This window comes from Aythya fuligula, chromosome 20 (assembly GCF_009819795.1).
Source record: "Aythya fuligula isolate bAytFul2 chromosome 20, bAytFul2.pri, whole genome shotgun sequence".
NCBI classification, from domain to species: domain Eukaryota; kingdom Metazoa; phylum Chordata; class Aves; order Anseriformes; family Anatidae; genus Aythya; species Aythya fuligula.
The window spans coordinates 6,243,895-6,271,473 of NC_045578.1; the positions used below are offsets into that span (position 1 = coordinate 6,243,895).

At 41.6% G+C, this 27,579-nt stretch overlaps 1 protein-coding gene across 1 annotated transcript; it reads right to left on the bottom strand.

The window, feature by feature from the left end:
* Nucleotides 1–32: 32 nt before the first annotated feature.
* On the bottom strand, nucleotides 33–26,023 carry PITPNA (phosphatidylinositol transfer protein alpha). The gene is made up of 12 exons (XM_032200786.1): nucleotides 25,907–26,023; nucleotides 20,708–20,738; nucleotides 14,345–14,490; nucleotides 13,688–13,779; nucleotides 9,842–9,849; nucleotides 8,839–8,913; nucleotides 8,387–8,470; nucleotides 6,927–7,004; nucleotides 5,886–5,996; nucleotides 4,105–4,227; nucleotides 3,409–3,478; nucleotides 33–2,260 (listed from the first exon to the last, which is right to left on the bottom strand). Exons 1-11 carry the CDS (start codon nucleotides 25,924–25,926, stop codon nucleotides 3,431–3,433), a joined length of 816 nt encoding a protein of 271 aa, XP_032056677.1. The 5' UTR covers nucleotides 25,927–26,023; the 3' UTR covers nucleotides 33–2,260; nucleotides 3,409–3,430.
* Nucleotides 26,024–27,579: the final 1,556 nt, after the last annotated feature.

The following is a 27,579-nucleotide window of genomic DNA, read 5'->3' on the forward strand; positions in this document are numbered from 1 at the left end:
AGTAGAAGGAAAGAAGGACAAGGAGGGTTGGGTGTGGGAGTATTCAGAATGGAGCTCCTGCTTTTTTTATTTTATTTTTTTATTTTTTTGCCAGTTTTTCCACTAATCAGGAAAGCTTTGTATAAAAGCTCTTTCTCTGAAATCAGAGGATCAAAAAAGGATTGCAGGGTGGAATGTTACAATCTGCTTCCACAGCGATTAGTGTCATCAGATAGAAAGCCTCTTGGGTAACACAAATTTAAAGAACAAGTGTGCTGTGTATTCTCAGGTTGTCCTCAAGTGTAAGAATCCCTCAACACGTAATCAACAAACATGAACAAAAGTCAGTGCATAAATTCTTAGTCAAAAATGCTTTAAACTGAAGGAACTATTAGGTGGGGCCTCTACTCCTAGAATACTTCTTGAACAGCTATAGAAGATGCCATAAAACATCCTGGTCCCAAATATCCTTGCAGATTAAAATTTAGTATCTTCACCTATTTTACATTACATTTGTTTTACTTCTGTTTGGTGAGATTGCTAAAAATCCCTCATCCCTCCCCACCCCGCAAAACCATCTGAGGTCACTGAGAAGAGCCTGCCAGAGTTACTGGTACAATTCAGAGCTTATTGCACTTAGACATGAGTAAGGCAAAATAACAAACTAAAAATAAAGGGATAAACTGCCCCCTCCCCAGAAACCAAAAGCCATCCTCTCCCTCCAGAACACGTGTTGTCTTGTCTCACACTGAAAACAGTTGAGACCCCAGCACATACTTGTTCAGCACGGCACAGGGGCATTTCAGGATTTCCTGCTTGCAGGAATGTGAAGGGCTGAAGGAGTCGGATGTACTACAGAATGCCAAAAAGACTCCTCAAAAGCAGCAATTCGCCCCTGTCTCTGTTTGGCATTCAGTATTTCATGTTAGTGCCACCAAATACAGAAGTGGAAGTGATTACTACTGGGAAAATAAATAAATAAAATCAAATATTGGGCCTTACACATAAGCAAAGAAATTCATGTTTTCTCATATGTATTTAATAAAGCAGCATTTCTTTGATTCTGTTCTGGTTATTTGATTGTCTAAAGCTGATATCAACATACGGATAGTTACAATAAGTACTTGAGTTCACTGAATACTCAGAGCTCTTCATAACTTTTAACGGTATCCTTTGCAATTTATAATAACCAACAGATAACCCAGAAAAATACAGGTCTCTAATGAATTGCTTTTCTACAGCACGAAGGGAGATATTTTAGTCTGTCTTGCAATGGGAAGAGTATTATTGCTGAGCAGAACCACCGACCCAGGCACCTGAATGTGATCAGATACCAAGACTTTACTTGTACACCAGCTTTTTGCTATTCCAATTTGTCCAGGGCAAGTATTATTAGTCAAAAGAATTTCAGTTTTGTATGTTACGAGAAATCTTAGTAAATAAAGAACCAGGAAGTTGCAACATATGTCAAGCAACTTTTCAGAATGATTTTGTAAGACTGACACACACAGCTGAAGGACAACATAGCTACATGGGCCAAAGAGACCATGTACCACTAAATTGAAATTCAACAGTTACGTGCTGAAGGCCCTAGCATGGGGATGCCGCGTGCAGCTTCTGATCAGTCTTTAATTCTTGTGTGCTAAGACAGAACAAAGTAATGCCGTGCAGAAGCCACGTATCACGATATATTCATCGCAGACCAAGAACTCTATCTGGCTACTCCTGATTATGTATTCAGATTACATGCCATTAAATTTGTTACCCTGGGAGCAAGGGTCAGAGCGTATAGTTTTATGGAACAATTTTGCACTCTAAAATGCTGACAGTTTCCCTCTTCAAATAGACATTCAAAGAATGGTAAAGGGCTGAGCAGGAACAAAGGTGGCAGTTTATCCCAGTTGGAAAATAATAATAATAAAAAAAATAATAATCTAAGTCACCACATCACAAGACTATTTTAGCTAAAAATGTCACTTGGAAATCAAACAGGGCCACATGGAAATTGGTCTGAACACAATGAAAAAAAGGAGGGAGGAGTCGTAAATACAGCGATCTCTAAGTCACACGTTTCCAAGGAGCTACCTCCTTCATATACGTGCTAACATTGGAGTGCTTAGTACCAGACGGTCTATTTGCTCACAATATTAAAGGGCATCTAGAATTAGCTATGGGAGATTTAAAATCGCCTGCCGATTGGATATAGAAAGGCTTGATCCAGAGATGGTCCGTCAGTCAAGAGTGTGGATTCCCCAGGCCTTCCTGATGACTGTCTTGCAAACTGAAGTAAAGAGACAACAGGAAAACATTTTAGAACCACTGTGGAAGTGAAGCGTCCCACAAGAAGTGTCAAACTGAACCTTCATAAAGCAAATGTGAGACACTGTCACCGGTTCAGACAATGGCAATAAACCACTGCACCATATTTCAGCACCAATTCAAAGCAGAATTTCCAATACAGCCTGAAGCTGGCAAACATTTCAACTTGAGTAATCTAACAAGTCTAGAGGCTACAGTACAGTTGAGTAGATCACCAAATCCCTTCTCTAAGAACTAGAATAAACGGGAAAGAAGAAGAAACAAAAAAGGTTAAAGTTGCACTAAAAGATTAAAATATACCTAGCGGATTTTAGAAGGATGGCATACATACATCTCCTTGTGCTCCCCACTTACCACCAAATAATCAGCAGGTAACAGAGCACAAGCAGAGGCTAACAGTCCCACTCTGGTAAAGACTGTGGTTCTTCCCCACCCTGTCCTTTCCAAGGAAAACTAGGATGGCATTTTACTGTTCTAGAAATGCAGCCGGTAACTCGGGCTTCTCTTCTCTACATAAAGGGGCAAATCCTGTCTTCTTCCCTTTCCTCCCTAATACTTCTGTTCCTCAACAGATTAAGATTCAACACTCTAAGCACTGCTTCTGTGTTATCATCCGCAATGAAATACTTGAAAAATAAGTCGAAAAATTAAAAATGGTCATTGCTTCTTCTTCCCTTGCAACATGCAAGTGTTGCTCCAGGCCTTGGCCCATTAGTAAATACCGTTAGCAAACAATGCCAGAAATACATTCCAAATGTATTTGCAATTTCTGAATGTATTCCAAGTATTTGCAGGCCCAACTTATTCTTCCTGGATTGACAAAAGTTTCTCTGCAGGTCATGGAAAGTACACATGCATTACAGTAAAAATAACATCAGTAAATCTACAAAATGTTGTAACACATTTCATATGTTCATCACTCAAACATTCATTTAGAATAATTCTGAAAAAAAAAAAAAAAAGAGTAAATTCACTTGTCAACCTGTCAAGGAAACAGGTTTATTATCAAAACAATCAGTCCCACACATCTGACCACCATAAGCTTTCTTATGCATTTTTTTTCCCTAAATAGAGCAATATAGAGTTTTGTAAAACACTCTTGATACCTACAGTGCACAAGGAAGAAGTCATGTTAGTCATCTGCAGCTGACATTCCTTTCACTGGATCCTTTTCTCTCATCTGAAAGAGGAAACACTATTCAAATATTCATTCTCACATGATGTTATCTCAAAATTTACCAATGTGGAACATGTTAAGCTACCCTACTTTATGTAAGACTGTTTATATCTTAGCATCACAAAACAGTTTTTGTGAATATGCACATCTAGGCACTATTTTCTCTTAAGCTGAACATCTGCAAGGGATCTGGAATCACTATCCAGAGGGCAGAATGTACATGAAACTATAACGAAATACCTTGAGGCTTGAAAGAAGGGAAGGGGGCAGTGCAGGACACAAATCATGGAACATTGTACTCATTAAAGATTGCACCATTTGGATTTAGGTAAAACCTAAAAGAAGGTATTAAAGTGATAAATGAATCACTGACACTCACACCCTCATTACCTGCGGGTCACTATGTTTATTGGCTCAATAACGAATACAAGAAAAAGTCCATAATGATTAGAAGGAGATGCCAGCACAATTGAGTCATAGCCAATCATTCAAAGCCCAAGCAGCATGACCTAAATAGCAGGAGGACAATACACACTATGCTATGACAATGCAGCAGTCTTTTCCTCTCTGCTGTACTGGACAGAAACAGTTTCTCACACAACCCACACCTGCCCTGCTTTTCCACTGACCTCATCCAGCTGTTTCTTCGTCTCCTCCTCCATCCTACGAATGTCCTCCATAGTCAGATCAACCCACTTATCAAGCCAGCAAAAGAGCTGCCGATGGAAGTTCGTAAAGAGACGCTTTTCTTGCTGCAAAAGGAGTAGGAATAAAACACACAAGCAAGTTTATTCACAGCATAATTAGTAAGTATCTAACCAAATCATAACAACTTCCAGAGATATGTACACTGAAGAACCAGCTCCCTAACCTACCTTGCTATATAGCCACGATAATTGAAGACTGGAGCTAGATATTTTTTATTTTTTTTATTTTAACAGAATACCTAAAGCCTTGAATCCTGAGAGAAACACTATTTTTCCAAGCCTAGGCAGCAGACGGAACAGTGCATTGAAAGAATTAGTGAATGCTTTAGTCATTTCCTTTGATTTGAGGGTATTGTTCTGATTGAATAAAGCACTCTAGGTTTGGTTTACTTAGAAGATAGTTGGCCTGAAGGAGCACAAAAAAAGGAAACAGAATAAAATATTTTTAAGTAATCCTTGACTTGCAAAAAAAAAAAAAAAAAGAGGTTAGGGTTGCCATGCACCCACTTTGCCTTTCCCCTTCACAGCAACCTATGGAAAAGTAATCCAAAATTTGTTTTCCACAGCTGAAAACCTTTCAGCAGAGGTAAGTAACGTGCACAAAATCCTCCAAGTTAGGAGCAATTTATTCCCCTTTTACAGGAGATAAACTAGACAAGATCGTTATTAGACACAAGTATATAATGGCTCTTGGAAAGTTCTCATTAGGGAAGGACATTTCAGTTTTACCAATTATGGTCTCACATCTGATAACTTGGTCTCATCAAAGACAGCTTAACTACTTTGAAGCCAATGTGCAGCTGAAGAGACACTCGCGGAGAGAAAGGGATTCAAGACACTGCTTTGTTCAGGGCTTTTGTTACAGATATTAGAAATCTTGCAACAGCATGGTCATTCCCTCTTAGAGTTCTCTTTAGATTATATCAGCAGTCTGGCTTTTGCAGAAGCAGTGCTATAATTTATCAATATTAACTGCTGAGGAATTGCTATGAACTGAAGTCATAGACATTTTCTGAGCATGATGCTGCTTAGAAAACTGCACATTCTAACACCCATGTCTAGCATTCTGCTGCAGTTTATGGGTTACAAACTCTGCCACAGAAAAAGCTCTTTTCAGGATACCAATTATTCATATTTTAATTTTCCAGCCATCTGCCTTTTTTTTTTTTTTTTTTTTTTAATAAACACAGGTTCTTCAAGCAGCAGACTGAGAAAAGCAAAAGATGTCTAGAGCTCTAGGACTCGCCAGAAAGATCCTCAGCTGATTAAGATCAGATAACTGAAGCTGTAACTCTCCCCACAAAAACATCTGTCTTGCCACTGAGCACAATATCCCTAGCATATATGCAACATTTCATCACTCACAAATTAACTACCAAACAACTGCAATTCTCAAGCTGACGTATTAACCAAAGTAAAACAGATGTTTTACCTGCATACATTAGAGTAAAAACCTACAACAGCTGAATAACCAATTCACCTAATCACAAACCAGTCCTATTCTTGGATTAGCAGCAAATTGAATCCAGCTTTAAGTGACTGCATGCAGTATACTGGGCATAACCCTTCGCAATATCACCTGAGGTAACATGACTGGGTTTCAAATTAGTATCTCCATGCAGGATACACTAAGAATGAGTTGAGGTGTAATAGCAAAAACACACCTCATTTCCACATCACCCTCCCACAAACAGCTCACTTACCTTCTGTATAAAGTTCTCAACCTTATTTTGCAGACCCCACCACTTGAACTTGACTGTTACCAGTTTGTAAGCACACATATATGGACATTCTGTCTGTTTCCCCAGCTCCTTCTGCAAAGATACAAAGATACTCACTCAGGACTTGGGTCAAATGTTTCCAGGAAAGCAGCTCCTTCAGTCATAACCATCTTTCTACAATTCCTCACAATCGTCTTGCATAATTACACCTTGACTATCTTTTATTAATAAGTTTTGTCACATCTTTGCTCACCTCTTTTCCAGGGTATCTAAGAGCATGATGAAAGTAAACCCTGGTTACCTCCACAGGTGGACCTCCCTCCATTTTGAGAATGGACCACTACATCCTTCCTCTGATCACCATTTTTTCTCCATTAAATGCGTGTCTTTCAGGATCTTCACCATTATGATGCAGCTACTTAGTTTCCTTTAAAAGTCTTTTGATAATGTCCTTATCTAAAACCTTTTGGAAATCCTCGCAGATTGTATCAGCTGGGTAATCCATAAAATCATTGAGCCTTTAAAAAACTCCTCAAGGTTGGTAAAGCAGACTTTTTGTTACAGAAGCCATATACACTCTTCCCAAGCAGAACATATCTGCCACAGCTACTACTATGTTTGCCTACTAGAGATGAGACTTGCACACTTGCAGCTTCCCAGATCCAATCCAAAGTCCCTCTTAAAGACTGGTATCATATTTTCCCATCTAGAGTTTTCAGATTCCAAGGATTTAAGTGAAAGGTTAAACACTGCTGCTCATAACTCAGCATTTTCATCCTTGAATTCTCTTGGGTGAGCTCTTGGACCGAACACCAGACAGCTCTGGCAATTTCTTAGAACTCATTCTATCTCTGCGTACCACACTCTTCCATTTCCTTTAACTTGAGAACAGATCATCAGCTGAGTTCTGCTTTTCTGCATCCAAGTCAATCTAGATGTGTTACAAACATATCTGTGGCCCCAAGCCCCAGTATCTATACTTCAGTCACACAAACTGATATGGATCCTGAAGTCAAAACATACCTTCCAGTTGGGACCCAGAGGTCCACGTCCAGTCTTGACAGATTTAAATTTTGCTGGATCTTCTTCTGCCTTGTAATCCTATTGGATAGGCACACAAGATTAAATACATATTATCCTACTCTTACGCAGCTGCTTACTGTCACACAAGATGTATTTTTCTGTTCGGCAAAGACTAACCTCTAACTGCTTTCTCAAGAGCTACTGTATTCAAACTTCAACATTAGGTCAGGCACTCTTCAAGGAAACATATTTCTCCCCCCCTCTGCTGTGTCCTAGATCTATATGAAGAAGTTGTAACAAACCAATATGACCTTTGTAAGGACTCCTTTGGGGTAACACTATCAGAAGATCGGTAAACTCTCCTTATAGGTTTCCTGTGACCATTTGTTCTTTGATAGCTGCTGCAGAAAATAGCCATGCTCTCTGGAGCTGTGGTATCTAGTATTTTTCACAGCACCATATAAGTATGATGCTCATATATAGCACACTAGATGACAAGCACAATCAAACTCAAAACTATCACCAAAAAGAAGGAGGCATTAGTTATGCCTCCTATCACATAGCAAACAATTTGCAGCATCCCCTTCATCTACACTGGATTAAGACCAGGTGGTGTACTCTACCTCTACCTCCATTTCAATGAAAATGGGAACAAACTCAGATCATCATCAGTTCAATGCCAGAAGTGATAAACCAGTAGAATCTTCCTTGGAAGACTTCTGCTCCAGGTGAATTCTGCTTGCTCTCTGACAGCACTTAATTCAGAGCAATTTGTATTTGCAGGTATACCTTAGCACCTGCCTAATCTATTAGAAATCAGATGCCACTCATGTCCTACCAATTCATCTTTATTGGAAGAAAAGCTAAAATAAATACTAGATCTGTCTTAATGCCCAAGGTGAAGTTTGTAAAGAGGTAAGTTAACCGTAGTTGAACTTGATCAGAAATACAAAGTAGGGAAACTCAAACAATATTCCATTTTTATATAGATTTTGTTTGTTTGTTTTTAAGTAGAGTACACAAACATCCCTTAGCTTCTACTGTAGCTGTAGTGTTTCTTAGAACAAAGTATTAGCTACATGATTTCAAAAGATACCAGCTTGAAGCCATGGGTCAGTTTCAAAAAGAGAGGCAATTTAAACAAGATGCAGCATGGGAAAGGCAGCACCATTTCTTGTTATTCATGCATTATAAACAGCCAGAGTGCTGTAAAGCTACGCATAATACACTGTCACATATACCATAAGGCTAAGCAACACATTTTACAGAATCTTGACAACGCTTTCAAAAGTGCTCTTGCTCTAGCTTGCTTAAACACTTTTAAGGAATGCCTGTCCTCCTTTTTCCTTCCTCTTACTTGTCCTGTTACCTACAACCATCTCTGTGAACAAAGTTCATACATCATCCCTCTCTTAGCACAAGGCCTCCCAAACTAGGGAGCTCTTACCCACCTACCCTACCTTGGGAAGTACTTGAGTCCGGTCAGCAATGTCTATATAAATAGCTTCTACGTTCTTCCATACATCTGGCTCCAGTTTATGAACCTGCAGTGAAAGTACAAGCCCAATGTAATTGATTCAAATAGAGAACACTCCCATTCTAAGACAATAAAAACCAGACAGAGATACACAGACCCACTGCTCACACCCAGAGAACACACCATAGTGTAGACACAATGTAAGATCTTTTAAAGAAGCAAAGGTGTTCACACAGAACAAGCGGTTGGGGACAATTTTATTCAGCATATAAGAGAAACCAATGGCAGGGAGTCCCTGCCTTACTAGTACAAGAAGCACTTCAAATCCAGAAACACTGCAAACAGACAGTTCTGCACAGCAACTCTCTAAGCTAGCAAGGAAAGCAGCATTGTGACATTAAAGAGATGAATAAAATACATGACACAAGTACTTACATTTTCTTGTGTTCCAAGATCTGATTTATGCCAGGTTTCGATTTTGATCAGGAAGTCATCCTTCATATATTCATTCTGTCATAAAAATAAAGCTTCTTGTTATTCTTTGGATATTTAACTTGCCTGATTATTAGGTACATAAGCAGTGGGAAAGACAACTCAAAGTGTTAAAACTTGACTGGGGTTTGACTTCGGGAATGCCATATTTAGCTGTAAACACATCTTGTTTTTAGAAAAGTTGTTTGATCAACAAATACATAAGATCAAATAAATCACAAGCTGTTCAGTGAAAAAAAACGTAAGTTCCGTTGTTTTAGTGAAACGTTTGGAGTTTTCCCCCTATATATTTGTAGCATTTTCTTTAAAGGAGAACGTCTGCCACTCTAAATAGTTTAGAAGGGGTAACATGTTAACTAGGCAGAAATTGCCTTTTCAAAGAGGATATTGTTCTAGCACTGAGTGCTCTTCAAACGAACAACAATATTAAACTGAAGTGTTGAGAGCTTTTTGACACTGGGAAGGGAAGGGACACGAAGCACAGTTCTGCCAAGCAAGCAAAAAAACTTTCCATTTCTCATAATTACTGCGAGTAGAAAACGACTTCCAAAAGTAACCCTATCCTCCCTCAAGGGAGCAGAAACAAAAATACAGGCCAGTGAAACACTCAGCATGTAAAAAAGGAAATATCAAATTCAGAAGACACATTACTCAGAGGGACGTAATGTTACGAGCTAGCTTTCTTTCAAACAGTTTATTTGGGCAATGGGACATTCCCATGTGTAAAGCTGAGCATTACTGCAGTAAAGAAAGATCCCTGTCCATGGTTATAAATAAAGTGTTTGTGGATATGCCACAGATGTTAAGGGGGTTTTATCTACATGATCTTACCACAACAAAAGCTAAAGTGCCCTTAGCACAAGCTAAAGAGCTTCTTAAACCCAGAATGTTTCATTTCAGACATTATACATGCTTCTATGGATTGTCAGGAAAAAATAATACTTACTGTAATAACTGGTCCAAGAAATCAATACATGAAAAGGAAGAGATACAATACTTTAGTGAAAAAAAACATACAGCATCCATCACCCCCCTCCCACTATCAGTGAAACAGGGACAGCTTCAGCTTCCCAGGGAGCTGCTGATACTACTGAAGAAAAAACAAAACCAGAAGCCCATAAAAATTAGCTAACTTCGCCCCCTTCTCCTCTGGAAATTCTCAGACTTGAAGAAACCCAGAGGAGCAGCAATTAATTATGTACTGCCACTTCTGCTCTCTGGACTCCAGCCAGCTGGATGAGAAGATGGAATAAGTTTATTCAGCCGACAGCATTTTACCAATCCTTTCTCAGCTTGCAGATAAGAAACGTCTCCACAGTTCTGAGGCGAACGCATGCTGGATTTCAGGCCAGTGCAGACCTCATCACTCCTGCATGCAGTAACCAGACCCTCCGCATCTCTACTGCTCATGGTAACTAAACTCCCTGGATAGTAAGGCTCAATTATTCAACACAGAAAAGAAATTGAAGATCCTTTAACAGTCAGCATCTGTTCTACCCAAGCCATCCGAGTACATTAGCAATGCTACTCTACAAATAATGATGTCTGGAAGCTAGAGTTGAACTTTTCTGGTGTGTTCTGAAGTCTAACATGAGGGCTTTACTAAAAAGTAATTTTGTTTCTAAAGATACCATTAAAACTTGTGATTTTCCAACCCAACATCCTGCAGACAGTACCATCCATTATCACTTATCATACACATCTAACTCTCTTAATTGCCTATGGCTGGGCCTTGGGCTGCTCTAAAAACCCAGCACTTTGAAAACTGCATTTTACAGAGGGCTAATTATTTAGATTGACGTATTGGGGCAGGGGGAGAGAATAAGCAAGCAGAGCTGAGGCTAATTTTTAAAAAGGCTGAATTTCATCTCAAAGAACACTTCATTCCTTTCTGCAAGAAAGAGTTTAGTTCCTGCTAGTCCACATGAAATACTGAATAAAGCAGCAGTAATTATAAGCCAGAGCCTTCCCACCTTCCCGTGACAAGCTGCTTTTCCATGACTATGCACCATAATTAGCAGCTGCTTTAGAACAGGTTCATTCACCTTCCTAGTTTCTCATCTATAAGGAAGATTTCTCATTTGTAGAGCAAACAAACTAATCTCTTTAGAGGTATCCATTAAAACTTAGATCCTCAGCTTGCTACAAATTAGGGCCTGAACTTGAGGTGCCATAACAGCAACTCCTACACATTTCAGCTGCAGTAATAACTTTTCAATTTCTTGACATTTGGCCACAGGCACCTCATGCTGACACCCAGAAGAGTGGAACACATACCAAATTGCTTTTCTGAAAAGCATTTAAGTGACATTAATATCTAAGTCGGACTGCAGGAAAGAACCACGAAGACTGTTCTCCTTGGCACCATCCCACGGTTATAACTATCAGGCAGTCCTCACTTCATTTTTACTGTAGAAGTTATAAATGTCTGCAACAATCTCATTTTACAGTTCACTCTCACAAAGGAGCAAAGCAAGGCTTCCATATAAAGTACATAAAAACTACTCACTACAGCACAAACAGCGTGCAGAACTGCAGGGAAATATAAGACAGACATCAAAGCTTCCTCAATCTACAGCACTGGTTTGGTAACATTATATAATATGCATAGTAAAGTAATAATTGAGCTTTTCAGAGCCTGTATAGCAAAATGTAAGGATGACCATCTTGTATATCAGAAAATAAAAATAAAAATAAATACTAGAATGAACAATTAATGGAAAGTATGGTTTTATTAAAACTCTAAAGGCTCTACGTAATGGCAAACATGCAAGTAAGCAGTGCTCCAGAGAGCAGCACACTAATACTACCTCAGTACAGGAGGGTACAGGCAGAAGGACCACTAATTCCTACACAGCCAAACCAGGTTTAGCTCTTAATGCATCCCCCTCTCTTAAGTTTCAAAGTCTAGTGAGCAGACTGAAAGCCATGCCAACTGCTGTGAGCCAGCGTGGCATTTTGTGTTGCGCAAAGATTCACACAAGGCCATCCAAGTCTACGACCTAAACACCTGAACACATCTCAAAGTAAAATGATAATGCCAAAGGCAGCCTACAGCACACGCACGGGTTCTTCCCTCCTGCCCAGTACTAGCAAGTGAAGGTTTCGACAACATTTCTGAGCTCTTCTTGATTCATGTCAAGCTGGCAGATTCTCTAAACAGATTTTTCAGCCTCCGCATAAAAACTGCCTTCTGCTCCAACCCCCACAACAATGCACTTTCTCTCTCGTATTACATGGGTGTTTATTATAGTTAAGTGTTTTTTTATTTATTTATTCATTTGTTATGCCATCATTTCTAGCATACCAAAACCTGAAGTTTTTGTCCACTGGGCTGGGAAGTCGTGTATTTCATTTTGGTATGACATTTTTTCCACGTAAGAATAATTTTAGCAGCATATAATTGAAGAATAAGCAGCTAGGAGTGAGAAAACACACTAACTCCATACCTTTATTTCAGAAATTGGTGGAGATGAAGAGGAAGAGGATATAGCCAGAAGTTATGTCTAACAAAAACTACTGGAGCCAAATTAGATCTGTTTCCGCAATTTAAAGAATTAATAAAAGACCTGTTTGAGTTTAAACCAGTTCAGTGTACTTAGTATGGAAATAAATTAGACACTTACTAGTTAAGTTCAGTAATATGCAGTAAGAAAACTGCATAAAAGTGAGACAGCTGGCTTGTAAATAACTTTGCTTCAACATATGGAATTATGTGACATTAAAAACTTACAAAGTTCAGTTACTGCCATCAACTGCAGAGTATTTGCAACATCCATTCCACTACATTGCTGTAGGTAATTTCACATACTGAAGTAATGTTATCCTCCCCCACTGCAAAGCTTTTTCTTTCTTTTAAAACACTTCATTTAAAATTCTCTTATGTGGCTGAAAAATACATCTTTCTATACTGAGTTTCAAGAACAGTTGGAATTTTTAAGTTTACAGTTCCCATAGCAATTGTACCTCTGCCAAATAGCAGAAAATGTGTCCTTCAAAGATACAAACAAAAAAGACAGATAAAAATATGACACAAGTGTGGAGGCAAAATCAAAGTTGCAGGGCCTACGTACAGCAACACAGACCCGAAAAACAGTAGTTGTGAAAGATTGTGGCTGATAGCTTCAGTGAGTAAATAAGACATTAAACACTCCAAATGGGTTTGACACTATTTCACCACTTTGCACAGCTACCAGGGCCTCCCCAGTTTACAAACGGATTCACTTCACACTTGTTGTATGATATTTGGGTGTCTGTGTCAAGCCTCCATCCCAAAAGCAACTGTAGCATTGGCAATTCAACCTTCACTAAACTTAGATCCCACAACTGAGCAAGTATGAACCACATAACACTTGCTCACATCCAACTGCACTAAAAAAAGACAACCAAGGTCTCCCCTCTTCCCCCTTTGCACCTTCCATTTGTTTTTCCACCAGCCTATGCTGCGCTGGAGTACATAAAAAAGCATTCCTCATCCATCCATTTCACTAGTGTTGCACAGTTGTTCCTTCAGGAGAACTGACATCTCTTTCTTGGTCTGTTCTTTTCCAATACTGAACTGACAGGACACACACTGCCATTCATTAGCAGCACATCAGGAAAGGATATTTCTTTCAACTCGGCAGCCCTATATTTTGCTTTTCCTGACCACAGGAAGGGCTTACAGAATAGAAAACTAAAAGCTGAAACAATTCCTCTACCGCTTTCCTCTTTCCTTCTCCCATCCAACCCACCAAACCACAAAGAGAGACCAAAAAGCCAGCAGTCCACAGCCCTTTACCCACACGCTCACCAGTTCTGCAGTAGGGATAAGCATTCCATGCTTTCTCATGTATATTCAGAGCTCCTTCAGGTGCCAGCATCCTCACAAACGTTGGCACTTTGCTGCAGAATTTGGAAATAGGAAGAAAAGTATTGATGAGAATTACATGTAAGAAGAGTTCTGGCATAGACACCAAGACAGGCAGAACAACACCTGAAATAAAGACCCTAGAAACCTGCACAGTGGTGGAACTGGTGGGGTTCTCCTCACCACAGTACTATGGACTTCCAGAGACTGATGAATTGGACAGTCTAATCAACCTTCTTTACATAACAAAAGAGAGTGAAAAAAGAGAAAAAAATACAGAGGCTGAACACAGGTTGAAGTGTAGGAAGCCTTTTGATCTTCAGTCAAATACCAGGTAACGGAATTATATTTGCTTTGAAAAACACAGAGCCAGACTTTCTTGGGACAAGAGCCACATCTACAGGAGCAGGTGGGTGTTCAGTGATGCTCCCTTCCAGCTGTATCACATGCCTGCTGCTCTTATGCTCCATCTTACCTCCATCTCCTTCAGCCCTTACATAACTTGTGATTTACAGAGTAGCTGCAATCCTATTCTGTCTTCCTCTAGTTCCCCTCACCTTTTAACCCTGCCTGCCTCTGAGAATAAGATGTCTCACATACCTCTGTAAGTGGTAGATCTTGTGTGTGTACTGCCCACGCTCTCCATCTCTTTCGTAGGGTTCGTTCACCAGGACTTCCACTCCTTCACCTCCACCAGTTTCATTTTTACTGGCTTCTGCCACGGAGTACAGCTGTCCCACTTGATACTAAAGAAGTTAAAGACACATTATTGTGATAGCTATAATTTAGCACAATTTATAATAATCAGAAGAAGCCAACAGGCAAAAGGACATCCACTTGTGTGTGCAGATAAGTAGCTCATTTAATTTCATTTTGGTATAAAAAGCTAGAGCGGTAGTTAGGAGAAAAGCGCTGCCAATAACAGTTACCTTTACCCCTTAAATCTCAAGCTCAAAACCACCACAAATTCAAGAAAAATTAAAATGGATGAAAAGAGCGCAAGGAAGGAAAACATTTAAAGAAAATCCAGTAGCCCTCAAGGCATACAGTAGTAAAATCCATTCTTTGTTTCCACTCTTGGCACACAGGTGTACCAATTGTTCACATCAAATGGAGGGTAACACACTGCCAGGCCTAAATTAGTAAACACGTTAATTTATCCAGAAGAATCCCAAAGAATTCCACTTCTTTTTTCCAAGTGTTTTGACAAAATGCAGAGTACAAGGGAAGGTAGAGAACTGAAGAAGAGAGACCGAAGATAATGGGCACTTGTACCACCTAATTTAACTGCTCTAAAACATAATCTCTTAGATGTTCCCAGCTTAGAAGCCCAGCAGAGTTGAGGATCTCCCAAGTGCAATTCAAAATAACTAAGTTAGGAAGCTTGAAGTTAAGGGGTTATTTGCACCAGCAAGCTTTCCAATGAAATGCTGCTGACTCTAAAGCTGAATATAGAGAAATTACTTTTCTTGGCCTTTATGACCTATACTATCACCCTTAAACCTCTCTTGCCAAAATTGATATTATAATCACATCAAGTCATTTCTCTTCACTGAGCATCCATTTCCCTTCTGAATCTAGTTCAAAATCTGTTCTGTGAGGGTGTCCAGAATCACGCCTTATCTCCCTTCTCAACAGTCTTTATTCCAACCCCAAACAATGTTTTGCTTCACATAAAGTTCTCACAATGGGTTTGGTTATCTAATGAAGTAACTGAATCAACTAGTGTCATAGATGACCACCTGGTCCTTGCTGCCACTGCACCCCCTATCATTTTTCCTACTATCTTTAAGTTTTGTTTGTTTGTTTGGTTGGTTGTTTTTGTCATACTTCCTGTTAGCCATGAGCCACCACTAACAGGGAGAGCACAGGGTTTCAACATACAGTCAAATTCTTACCTTTAAGATCATTTTTAAGTCTCTTAAAGATACTCTCTTGGCAGTATTAATTCTCAGGAATCACTCAAACTACTTTATGCTAGACAATCTCTTTCATAAGAAGCATCCCAATGTTTCACAGGAAAGGAAAGAGGAAAATAAGGAAAACATTCTCTCATCTGTAGAAGATGCAAAGACCAATACATTAATGCTTCTAGCTAAAAAAAGAGGACACAGTGGTCAAAAGAAACACAATGAAATGAAAAAAAAAAATCATGCAGACCTCTTTGAAGAAAAGTTAGGTGAGCAGACAAGGTCTGAGAATAAAGTTAAAGCAAAAGGTCAAAAGGAAGTGTTCAAAACATAACCAAGTACAACAGTGTCTAGAAAAGAAAGTGACCAAAACAACTGTAGCCAAAGGCACTACAGAGAGGCTGTCTGAAAGGGTAATCCAAAAAGAGTTAGACATCAGAAGTGCAGTGACTAAAAAAAAACAAACCAAACCTGAAAACAGCTACAAAGGAACGGAATGCTGCTTTAGGCCTTCCTCCTGCTCTCCAGCACAGGGCCGCACACCAGAATCAGGAATAGCACTTAACACTCCTTACATGGAAACCCGGGCTGGAAAAGTGCTGAGAGCTGGAAAACTGTTCAGAGCTGACAACCCAGAAATATTTCACTAGGCTGGCACGTCTTCGGCATTGAAGGAAGACTTCTACAGTGGTTGTATTTTGTTGTCAGAGCACCCAAAACAAAAACAGAACCCAAGTTCTGCAGTGTTGCGCACCATCTGAAGGTAACAAAGCCTGCATTTCTAGCACTGATTAGAGTAGATGATATGCCAAAAGTACAAGGCCAGCTGTCCTGGCTTCAATTAATCTGGGGCAGTGCGAAAAGCACACCAGAGAGACTTAACCAAGTGCTCTGTACAGCCTCAAGTTCACCACAGAGGCACAGCAAGTCCAGCAGGTGGTCAGCTGGGAGAGAGGGAAGCCACCCATCCACCTAATAAAAGCTATCTATAGCAAAAGCAATCCACAGAGCACCTCCTCCTAGCTAAGAGCAAAGCTCTGCTGGATGTGTCCAGAAGGTCCTGGCCCAGGTGAAAGAAGCACCCCTCTCTTGGCTGGACAGTTCCTACGCTGTCACCAGCAGATTGGGTTTCAGTCTGGATTTTGGACTGCGGTGCAACTCTCTGCCTTCTGACATTTCAAACGCCACATTGCTTTCCTTATGACTCCCCACAGATGCCCCAAACAAAACAGAACACTCGCCTTCCGCCAGAAGAGCAAAACATGAGAGTTGTGAAACCTTAGAAGCGAGTTGATTTAGTAGAGTGAAAGCCCCACGTACACTCGTACAGAACAGAACATAAGTAAGAGTTTGGCAAGGACAGCGCTAGAGGGGCAGACTGGCCTTGACTGCTTTGCAGCAGGTCTCAGGACAGGTCTCCAGGGGTACAAACTAATTCCTCTTACTAACAGTCTCTCATTCATTCCTTCTCCCTTTTAAACATGTGGGTCAAAGTTCAGACACTAAGAGGATAAGCCCTTTGGTTTGGCATCTTCAACATTTAATCTTTGCTGTTATTTCTGATCCGTTAATCACATTGATAAAAGAGGAAAAGGTCCGGATGAAACTGTCCCGATGAACAAATCCCATAGCATCTGCCTGTGAAAGTTCACAGGGAAATGGATTATGGCTCCTTGAAGTCCAGAGTGTCAGACAGGCCTATCCTTGAAGCTGTGAGAGCTCCCAAAAACCTTATCTCCTGGGGGAGTCACCCCTCTTATACAACAGGACAGCATACCTTCATTACACCTAATTTCCTTCAGAAGGCCTGATCCCAACGTAGCCACCTTCAAGAACAGTTACTTTCCTGAAAGCGGCTTTGATCGCAATTAATAAATAAGAGCCTTTTGTGTTTGGCAAGCTCCTTCCCATGTGAGAGGAACAAAGAGGCAGCACAGAATGTGTACACACAGCTCTAATCCATACCAGCATTTCAAAGTGGCAGCTGGCGAGACACCCACACAGCAGCTCAAGACCACGCTCTCAAAGTTGGCACTGTGCAACGTGATGTTGGTCAGAGAGCACAGGAGTAAAGTTTAGACCTAAGAGACAACAAGGTATTTAACTTTTTTGCTCCCCGTAGTGTAAGAATGTATAAAACAACAGAGGGGTGCAGCTCACAGCCTGCACTTAAGCAGGACCAGATTTTGGCAGAGTTTCCCAGCAGGAGACAGTTTGCTGTGGTCTAACTCCTACATCCCAGCCTTCAAGTTTTAGTCATCACCAGGGCCTTTCCTCCACTGTTTGTTCCCATCTTAGCAGTTACTTGGCTAACTGTTTGGTGTTGAGCTCCAAATTTACTAAGTAACGTCTCCCCACTATCTTCCAGATCACTGTTTTTCTCTTGAATTCCTTACTCGTTGTTAAGCTGCACTTGTCAGGGGTGAGGGGACTGAGCAGAGAACCCCTGGCACATCTCAGGACAACACAGAAGACTGCCTCAGCCCTCTTAAAATGCCTCAAAGAGGCAACTGTTTTCAGTCTCTTATGCACTGGCACCATACCTTCAGAAACAATCTGCATGCTGAAGGACTGAACTTTTCAGTCTTTCAGGACAGAACTTTTCAGTGTTTCAACTGAAAATTCCTAAGATATTATGGTGAAACCAGAAGTCCTCTTCCTAGTCAGAGATGCTTAATGAGCAACTACACAGCGAAGAGCTACGTCAAGTCTCCAGAGCCCTGTTAGAGTTTCGTGAGCAAGGAAATCCTTGAAAGCAATGAAGTCGTAGCAGCTGTTTTGTACAGACAACAGTGCAGTGACCAAGTGATGCACAGATGCATCAGCATCTCTGCAGAGGCAGGAGGATAAAATGATACACAAACCCAAAGAAGTAGTTATTTTCCTACTGAGTAGAAGGATGACCTTTCTTCTTAAGCATGCCTTTAAAGCTACAATATCACGGAAGTGTATAAGCAAAGACAAGTGGATATAACAACTCTTTCTGCTTAGGGAACTGTTTCCTGAAACCTAGCCTGCAAGTCACATAAGAACATCCTGTCCTTGAAAAAGCGCATCATGCAGGGAACATGGGAACAAATATACAAGTCTGGGGAGAAATCAGGTTTGGTCAAGTTTGAGGTCCTTCCACATCCAAGCACTTTAAGGTGATCTCTCTAACATTTGTATTCCTTCTCTTCTAATGGTGTTTATTTGCACTTCACTTTACAGCCTTCTCACTAGGTTACTCAACTCTCCGGAACTCCTTGGATCCAGAGGAAAGGAATACATTGTCTTAAACAGACAACCCCAGGGTATCCTCAGACAAGGAGGTTTCCAGAGATTGACAGGTTTATGTACTGCCTGAAACCTCAAATTTCCACCCAGGCTGCCTACACGCAAGGCTGAAAACATGCCTGGCACTGAACAGCCAGTCAGGGAGGGAAAAGAGCATAGCAGAGGACTCGCTTTAACTGGATGAAGTTTAATCCTGGTATCACAGAACTCGGAAAAATCCTGTGCTGGGTTCCATCCAATCTAACCCCCTCAAAGAAACAATCTGTAGACTGATGCGTTGGCTTTCTATTTACACAGCTCAATACTTAGAGGCATACCCCTGTAAGCTAGGGCTGCTGCTGTTTAGGCTAAAGTCTTCCATTTCCTGAGCTCTGGAGCACCTTACCATTTACCTGCTGCTTTCTCAAACACTTCCTCTGTCATTTGCAAGTTTGCATCCCTTGCTGACACGCTAACGTTTATCATGTTAGTCCCTTCTTTGTCAAGAACTTCCTCACACAAGTAGTGTTCAGGCATCCTAAAAGATCCAAATACACCTACTCGTAACACTGTAGTCAAAATTCTGCTAAAATTGCTTGAAACAGATTCATGCAGAAAGCGTATAAGCTACAGCTAAGGAGCAAGGAACAGACATCAGGTATTAACAGCCGCATTCCTGCACCAAGACAGCACATAGACATGAAACCACTCTTTGGTGAGAAGATTAGATTGCCATCGGTGTGTGATGCGTGTTACAGCAGACTGGTGCACAGGAACAAGGAACTCAGCTTAGATATTGTTTTCCTTTCTACTAGCCAGCCTCCTGGCTGCAGAAATACTCGACACCAAGTTCCAAAGCGTGTTCTCTGAACAGAGTCCGGCATTATCAAAGGAATATGCTTAAAAGAGCACTGCCATGATCCATCTTGCACACTCTCTGTGCCACAGTAGCTGCTATAATCAGGGGAAACAAAACTGAGTTCTGTTATTGCAGCTCTTCCTTTACCATTTCAATTTCTCATGTACATTGCCAGTATGAAAATTTAAAAAAAAAAAAAAAAAAAAAAAAAAAAAAAGGAAAAATACATTTACATAGACTCTACAGGAGTGGTGCTCAGTGCACAAAGGAAAGCAGTGACAAAAAAGGGAGGAAGGAAAGGTAAGCTGCAACTCCCAGAGACAAGAACAGGAATCAGCTCACACTGCACAGCTACTCCGTGGCCAGTTTGGTGACACAAATCACCACCTCCTTTATAAACTACATTTCTCCTTTTGATTAGAGCTTTACCTACAGAACAAGAAAGCTTTCTTTCTGCAAGATCTAGATAAGATAGTCTTAAAAAGCGTTAAGACGTAGATATACAATCTTTCCTTTGCTATACCACCCTCACAAAACAAGAAATTGCTTTACACTCGTGGACAAAGAGCAAGAAAGGAGTTCTAGGAAAACACAGGGCAATTTAAATTTGTATTAAAACTTCCTCTTCATGTTAAAAAAAGAAAGAATAAAAAAAGAACAATGGTATTAATCAAAAGGAAACTACACTTTAGAACAGTCTGACAAGTCAACACTTGTTATCAACAGATCTGAAAGTACTTTATAGGAGAGAGTATCAGTACCCTCAGGCTTAAAGGAATGAAATTGTTTGGCCAAAGCGACTGTGAAAGAGTAAGAACACACACAGGTCCCGGAGACAGCTATATCTGTCTCTTGCATTTTCCAGTTTTTGTTCAAATTGCTTTGATCACAAGTTTATTTACAGTCCTAAAGAAAGGAAGCAACAAGAAAAGGACTTACCTCCTCCACAGACACGGGCAGGATAACGCGGCTGAAAGAGAACACAGAAATGGAAAGTTAACAAACGCAGCTGCAACACCGAGATGGCACACTCCTCCCAGCGAGGACTGCTCAGCTCTCCTCTCCCCCATCTCTCCAGCATCCCTCTAGCCCTAGCGTTCCTAGCACTTACTCTTTACTTCCAAGACTCCTTATGTAATAGCCTGAAGGAGAATCTGTACATGATATAGCGTAATTGCAATCCTGTACCAAAACTAGTGGTAATATCTTGCCACCCGACAAACCCACACAGAATCAAAATAGTTGCATGTTCCTTCTCACTACATCCTTTCAATAGTCACATCTTATTTCCCGTCAAGTTGGTACGGAGCGTTGCTATGTGCTTCAACAACTTGGTGCCGATTTGTCATAGTTACAAGTCACTGCAAGACTTGTTTATACATCCCATCCCATAGGAAGCAGCACTAAAGAGAGAAGTATATGGAAGGCTTCCTCAGCGCTGACTGCAAAAGAAGGTGTTGCCATTTCCATACATGAGTCATTTGTGGTTTCCTGAATGCCTCGCCGAACCAACTGACTGTGACTTTGGCAGTTTTTGCTCTCTAGACCAGAGATTTTTTTGAAAAGACAAGAATAAACCTGAATTTAAAGCTGAGAAAGATGCGTGCATGTTAAGGCACTTTGAAATATTATGTGTTTCTCCAAAACTAGATTTGTGTTCAACTTCTGCTTTCAGTAAGGGTGATGTTGAAACAGGAAACCAGAACAATACACAGATATGAAATGGACAGAGTTTCTGTGGGTAGAAGAAATCCCATTTCTTTCATAACGAGTCTCAAACAAATGCGGTTATAATGGGATAAGAAGAAAGTCCTTATTATGGCTGAACTGATCTTCAGAAAAGCACTACTGGTGAAAACTGAAGCTTTCTCCTACACTAGAGGAATGTTACCAGCCAGATACCACAAGAACAAACTGTAAGAGAGACAAAAGTTTACAGATTATGCAATATTATTTATGACAGCAATGCTTTATGCTGGCTGCAAAGAACTGCAGAAAAAGCTACTGAGAACTGCAGATGAAGTTCAGCATCAACAGAAGCCGAATAATGCATTATAAGCACTCATTTTCTCCAAACACACAGGGTAACAAGCCCCAGACTAGCTATCACCAACATAAACCTTGGTGCTGTTACAGAAAAACATCTGAAAACATCAGTTCAGTGCCAGTTCAGAAATAAATGAAACAGCAAAAATTGGAACACAATATTTACACAAAAAAATAAATGACGGCTACGCCACTGCGATCTCTTGTGCATCAGCACCTTGAATGTGGCACACAAATAGTTCCAGTCGCCTCACCTCAATGAGGACACTGAACAAAAGGAGGGCAAAAAAGATTACCTGAGATGTAGTTAACTCGGTTTTTCACGGTGGAAGAAAGGACAGCGGAAGGGGGAAGGTATGGCAGGGTGTTATAGAGTATGAATGGTGCTGAAGAATGAATGGGGCAGGCACAATGACTGTTGTCTTACAACAGAACAACCCAGGATGCAATAACAATCATTAGGTAGCAGATTTTAAACCAATCAAGGGTACTTGGTTACATCATGCGTATTTAAGTTATGGGATTCCTTGCCAAACACAAGAGGCAATTTGAAAATGGGTTTTGATCAATTCATGGAAGTTCATATACCACTTACTGGAAGGATACACTGAAGAACAATCATTCTACTCCCTATTTATATATTGTTTCCTAAAAATATCTGCTAGAAAGCAAGATGGAAGAGGACCTTTAGTCCAATTCACTATGGTATTCTGTACATCAGGGAGGAGAAAAAAAAATGGAGAATGGTTCTCCACATGCAGACCACCTCATCAAATATGGTATTAACTTAGTTAACTGGATAAAACTACAGTAGAACAAAAAGAGGGACAGGATGATAAATAAGTAAAGATGAAAAACCAAGTAACAGGGAAGAAACGTTGGCTTTGGAATAGAGTGCAAAAATGGTCTTTAGAAAACCTAGCATAAAAAGATTAATGTAAGCTAATGAAATTCTATTTAAGAAACTGGAAGTCACTAGATCTGAATATTACCTTATAACTTGATGTGCACGAACAGAGAAACAAACACAGAAGTTAAATAGTTTACAGTTTGTTTAGCCTAGCAAACAAAGAATGCGGGGGATGACTAACATTTATAGGCCATCAAGCAATAAAGAAGGAGGAGGGAAAACTACTCAAGAGCATCCAGAGGAAAAGCCTTCCAGGAGCAGCAAGAGGAACAAAGACACCTAACTTTGGGACAGAACTTGACCGAAAGACATGAAATTATATGATGTGGTTGCCTGCCACATCAAAGGCCTGAAAATGGTAAAGAACATTTAAGATTCCTCCTAGATTAAAATATGCCTCGAATGACAGCAAAGGGAAGTACAGCTGCAGAGAAGGTCAGTGTCATTATCGTCACTTCACAGGAAAGGGAAGCGACTCTCTATACTCAGATTCTCCTCAAGGTCTTCCGATGCAGTTTAAATCAAAATAGGGAGAGCATGCAAGATCTTAACCAGCACTTAGAAACTTTGCAGCTGAAACCAACCAAAGAGACAAAGAAAACCAAAACCAAAACGCAACAACCCTCTCACCCACGCACAAAACCCAACCATGCAGCTTATCCAGAGTACGGATAGGTAGAAATGAAAGATAAGTCTGAAAGATTGATAGGACATCAAAGAAAAACTTTACAGCTATCACTGCATAACCACCAGTGAAAGAAGCTGCACAGAGAAAGACAGATGATGCAGATTGTCTGAGAATAAAAGATGTGATACAGGCTTTTTGTTATATTGCTCTATATCTGTAATATCTCCTAAAATACCTACGGAGCACATAATAATACCCATTTGATTTAGTAGGGCGGATGTGACGAGGGGTCACAGCGGTGGAAGAACAACCTGCTCAGATGGCACACAGCTCGCCTGTATTTCTGCCACCTACAGCGGCAGGCAGGCAGCAAGGTACCTGACTGCAGTGCTGGGGCAACCAGAACTAAACACAGGCAACAGAATGCTTTTGACTATCCAGGTCACGCCAAAAGAAGTTGTTTCCATACGCTTTAAATAACTGCTTCCTAGAACACAAGAGTTCCCCAACAGCGTGCAAGATGGGCGACTTTTACATACAACGTCGAGGATGATTAATACCGAAACCAACAGCAACACAATTCCAAATGTGTTGGAGCCAGTTGGGAATCCCAAGAAATCCAAAGTCAATGCACAAGTTTTTAATGGGCAGTGGCAACCTTGACTGTCCTTAGAGCCATGTGAGGACATCTTAACAGAAACACAGAGGAGAGAAAAGGAACAGGACAATATAGCTAACAAGACTCAAAAGGTTTGCCAACCCTTCTGAAAAAAAGACATGGAAGCCTGTAAAAAGACAGAAATTCAGTAATTCTGCTCTTTTAACCTTCAGTCTTAATGTCTACTCCGCATTTTCTTTTAGGAAGGAGAAGCATGCAAGACCAGCAGGTATACTGATTTGGTGAGGTAAATGATAATAACAAGAAAAATGATTTTTGGAAGTGATCCTTATCAAAATAGACTTTAAACTCAGAAGTCTGACAATTTAAAGTACCAACGTTTCCATCTTTACATGATGCTCTGTATGCAACTTAGCTCACTGGCAAGTGAGCTTCACTGCAGTACAGGGCAACACACTGGAAAGTAGAAGCAGGAAACATACATGAATTTGAATAGAAATAAACCAGACAGGTGCTGTAAGAAGCAAAGTACATTAACCAACTAAATTAATAGGGGAATCTCAATGAAATAGATGTTATAGAAGAACAAATTAATTAGCTTTTCATGCATCTGAAACTAAGTGCTCAGCCCGTGCTTCTGTTTGCTGTCCAGTTTAGCACTACAGAAGGTAACAGTGCCTCTGTGTTACAGTGACCAGCTCTTAAATTCTACACCCCTATTGTTGGATAAAAATAGCACGGGTTTAAAGATTGGGGGGAGAAGTTATTCAAGCTTAAAGACAACTACAAGGATCAGCACAACCTTCCTCAGAGTTTTAATACTTAGATCCAAAGCGCATCCACGATCTGACAAAGCAACTGCTACAAGGAGGACACAGTCATGTAGGTAAATGTGTCTGAGAAAAGACCTGAAAACCCACTTTGTCATTGGGATCAGAGCAATCCCTCCATAAAAGAAGAGGGGGGGGAAAAAAAGTGTTTTCTACCAGTCAGAAGAAGTTTAAAAGGCCAGGATGCACTTAGGAAAACCAAATGTAAACTGAACATCCGAGCCTTGAGAGCTGCCGGCAGAGCCGTGCAGCGGTGCGCCCAGCTCCAAGCCACCTAACCAAAGTGCACCGGTCCAAAAGAGCACACCACGTTAGCAGGCAGAAAGGCGCCGAACAAAAGGCTTGGGCACAGCGCTGTGACTAATAGTTCCACGCAGCTGGGACGGATCCGCCAGCCTGCCTGCAGCCTGCCTTCCACCAGAACAACCGCAGCAACGGCGCCCAACTCCAAGGTGAGGGCTGCGCACCCAGACGTTATTTCGGAGCTCTCCGCCACGCTGAAGTCCTCGTTGAGTTCCTAGCTAGAAACCACACGGCTAAAGGAAAGGACGAGGGCGATAAAACACCCAGCTTGTCATTTAGATGGGGGCAGGATCCCCGACATCGCGTCCCTGTGAGGAAAACCCCAACCCCCTGCCCTGGCAGCCCCTCTCCCGGCCCAGGAGGGCACCCTCGGGTGGGGGACACCCGGCCCCAGCCGGTGCTGAAGGGAAGGCCAAAAAGAGAAGGGGTGGTGGGGGGGGACAGCAGGCCCCAAACCGCCCCCCCCACACACACCGTGAGGCGCCGCCGGGCCCGGGGGAGCAGCACCGGGAGACCGGGCCCCGCTTGTGGCCTCCAGTTCCCGGCGAGGCTGGGGGGGGGGGGGGCTCCTTCACCTCACGGCCGCCTCCGTGACCTTCACACAGCGCCCCCCGCGCCCGTCCTTCCCTCCCACACCGGCACCGGGCCTTTTATTTTTATTTTTTTAATTATTATTATTTTTCTCCCTCCACCCCCCCCACCCCACAACCGAACCCCGCCGCTCTTCAGAGGCCAGAAGCAAAGGAAAAGGTGGGGGGGGGGTGGGGGGGGGAGAGAGAAAGAAGGAGCTGCCCGCACTCACTATTCCTTGATGAGCACCATGGCGGCGCCTCCCGCTCACGGTACCGGGCGCCTCCCGGCCGCTCCGCGCCGCACCGGGACGGGGAGGGGAGGGGAGGGGAAAGGAAAAGAGGAGGGAGGGAGAAAGGGGGGGGGGGGGGAGAGAACCGGGAGGGGAGGGGGGGGGAGCGGGGCGGCGGGAGCAGGGGGCGGGGCGTTGCCGGGGCAACGGCTGCGTCACGGCGGCGCGCGGGCGGCGCGCGCGCACGCCTCGCGGGAGGCCGTTGCGGGCTTGGTGGGGGGAGGTAAGGGGGGGGGGGGGGGGTTTTCCCGCCTCAGCGCTTCCCGCCCCCCCCCCCCCCCCCCCCCTTTTTTTTTTAATTATTGAGGTTCGGCCTCTACAAACTGCTCTTTTTGTGTAATGAGGGGTTGGTAAATGACGTGATGTTCATGTGGAGATTTAAGGGATGATGCAAGGAGTGTTGTGTGTTTTTTTGTTGTTTTTTTTTTTAAGGTTTATGGCGAGTCCTCGGTGATGTGAGGTGCGCTTGGCGTGGAAGATGACGTGAAATAGCTAAAGATACCTTAAAATGATAATAAAAAAAAAATAAAAGCGTGGGTTCTGTTTTGGTCTCTGTGTGAGTGACCTCTGTTTAAGGCAGGAAAATAGCTAAAGAGCAGCAGCTGTACTACTTCATCACTGCAATCGCACAGAGCCAGGATCACCTTTATTTGACTGGAAAATCAAGCACCATACGTCCAGCATCACCAGGATCGAGTGTGGATAACTGAAATGTGCGGCTTTTTCACTCACACCCAGCCCACCTCTGCTATAACACTCCCACCTATGGCTACACACATTTATCTTCACTACTGGATACCAGGTCACCCTGTTTGATAAAGCTTGACCTCTTTCTCAGCCTGCTATCTTGATTAAAAATAATAATAAATACTAATGCATTAAGATTTTTTCCTCAGATGAAGATTAATTGAACTCTGGCTGTGAGCTCCTACCTAGAGAAGAAAAGGACAAGGAAGCATTCGAAGTGCAGCCAAGCAATTTGGCAGACAGCACTGCGTAAAGCGCTCAGGCTTACATGGTCTTGTTAGGAAGCAAGCAATACTTTTATTATGTTCAGCCTCAAAAGGAAAACTAATGATTAACTTAATACCACATTTATTTTTAGATAGCACTGCAAGAATGCACATCACCTTACAGACACATAAAAGATGATGCTGGCCTGCCACAGGGCACTTACATTTCAGCTTTGACAAACACGCCACAAAACAAAAATCTTGGGGACAGGAAGAAGTGGAGGCTGTCAGGTTGAAAGGGGGGGACATCTAAAAAAAACAGGAAGGGGGAGATTATTCCAAGAATAAAAAGCAAGTTGCAGAGGGTCAGGGAGAGGACAGGAAGAGGACAACAGCATGGAGCACAGCACACCTGATAAAAACAGATTGCGCAGAGACAGGCAGAGCCGCACAGGTAGAAAAACAAGCTGTAGGGTTTATAATTAATGTGTCGGAATGCATCTACACAATACATCATTGTTTCAGCTATTTCCAGAGATTATAATGGTGACATGTCATCAGGAGCGTCTTTTTTTTTTTTTTTTTTTAATTGTCGATGTTGGGTTTGTGTTTTTTTCAGGCCCTTCCCATCAGTAACCTTAGTGTAATATTATTTTTTAT

Bases quoted from the DNA above. Each gene is read 5' to 3' on its own strand.
- PITPNA (XM_032200786.1), bottom strand. From the start codon at position 25,926: ATGGTGCTCATCAAGGAATA. The intron at 14,491-20,707 runs GTAAGTCCTTTT...TAACTTCTTTAG, and splicing joins TGCCCGTGTCTGTGGAGGAG to TATCAAGTGGGACAGCTGTA. The intron at 13,780-14,344 runs GTATGTGAGACA...CAAATTCTGCAG, and splicing joins AAGATCTACCACTTACAGAG to CAAAGTGCCAACGTTTGTGA.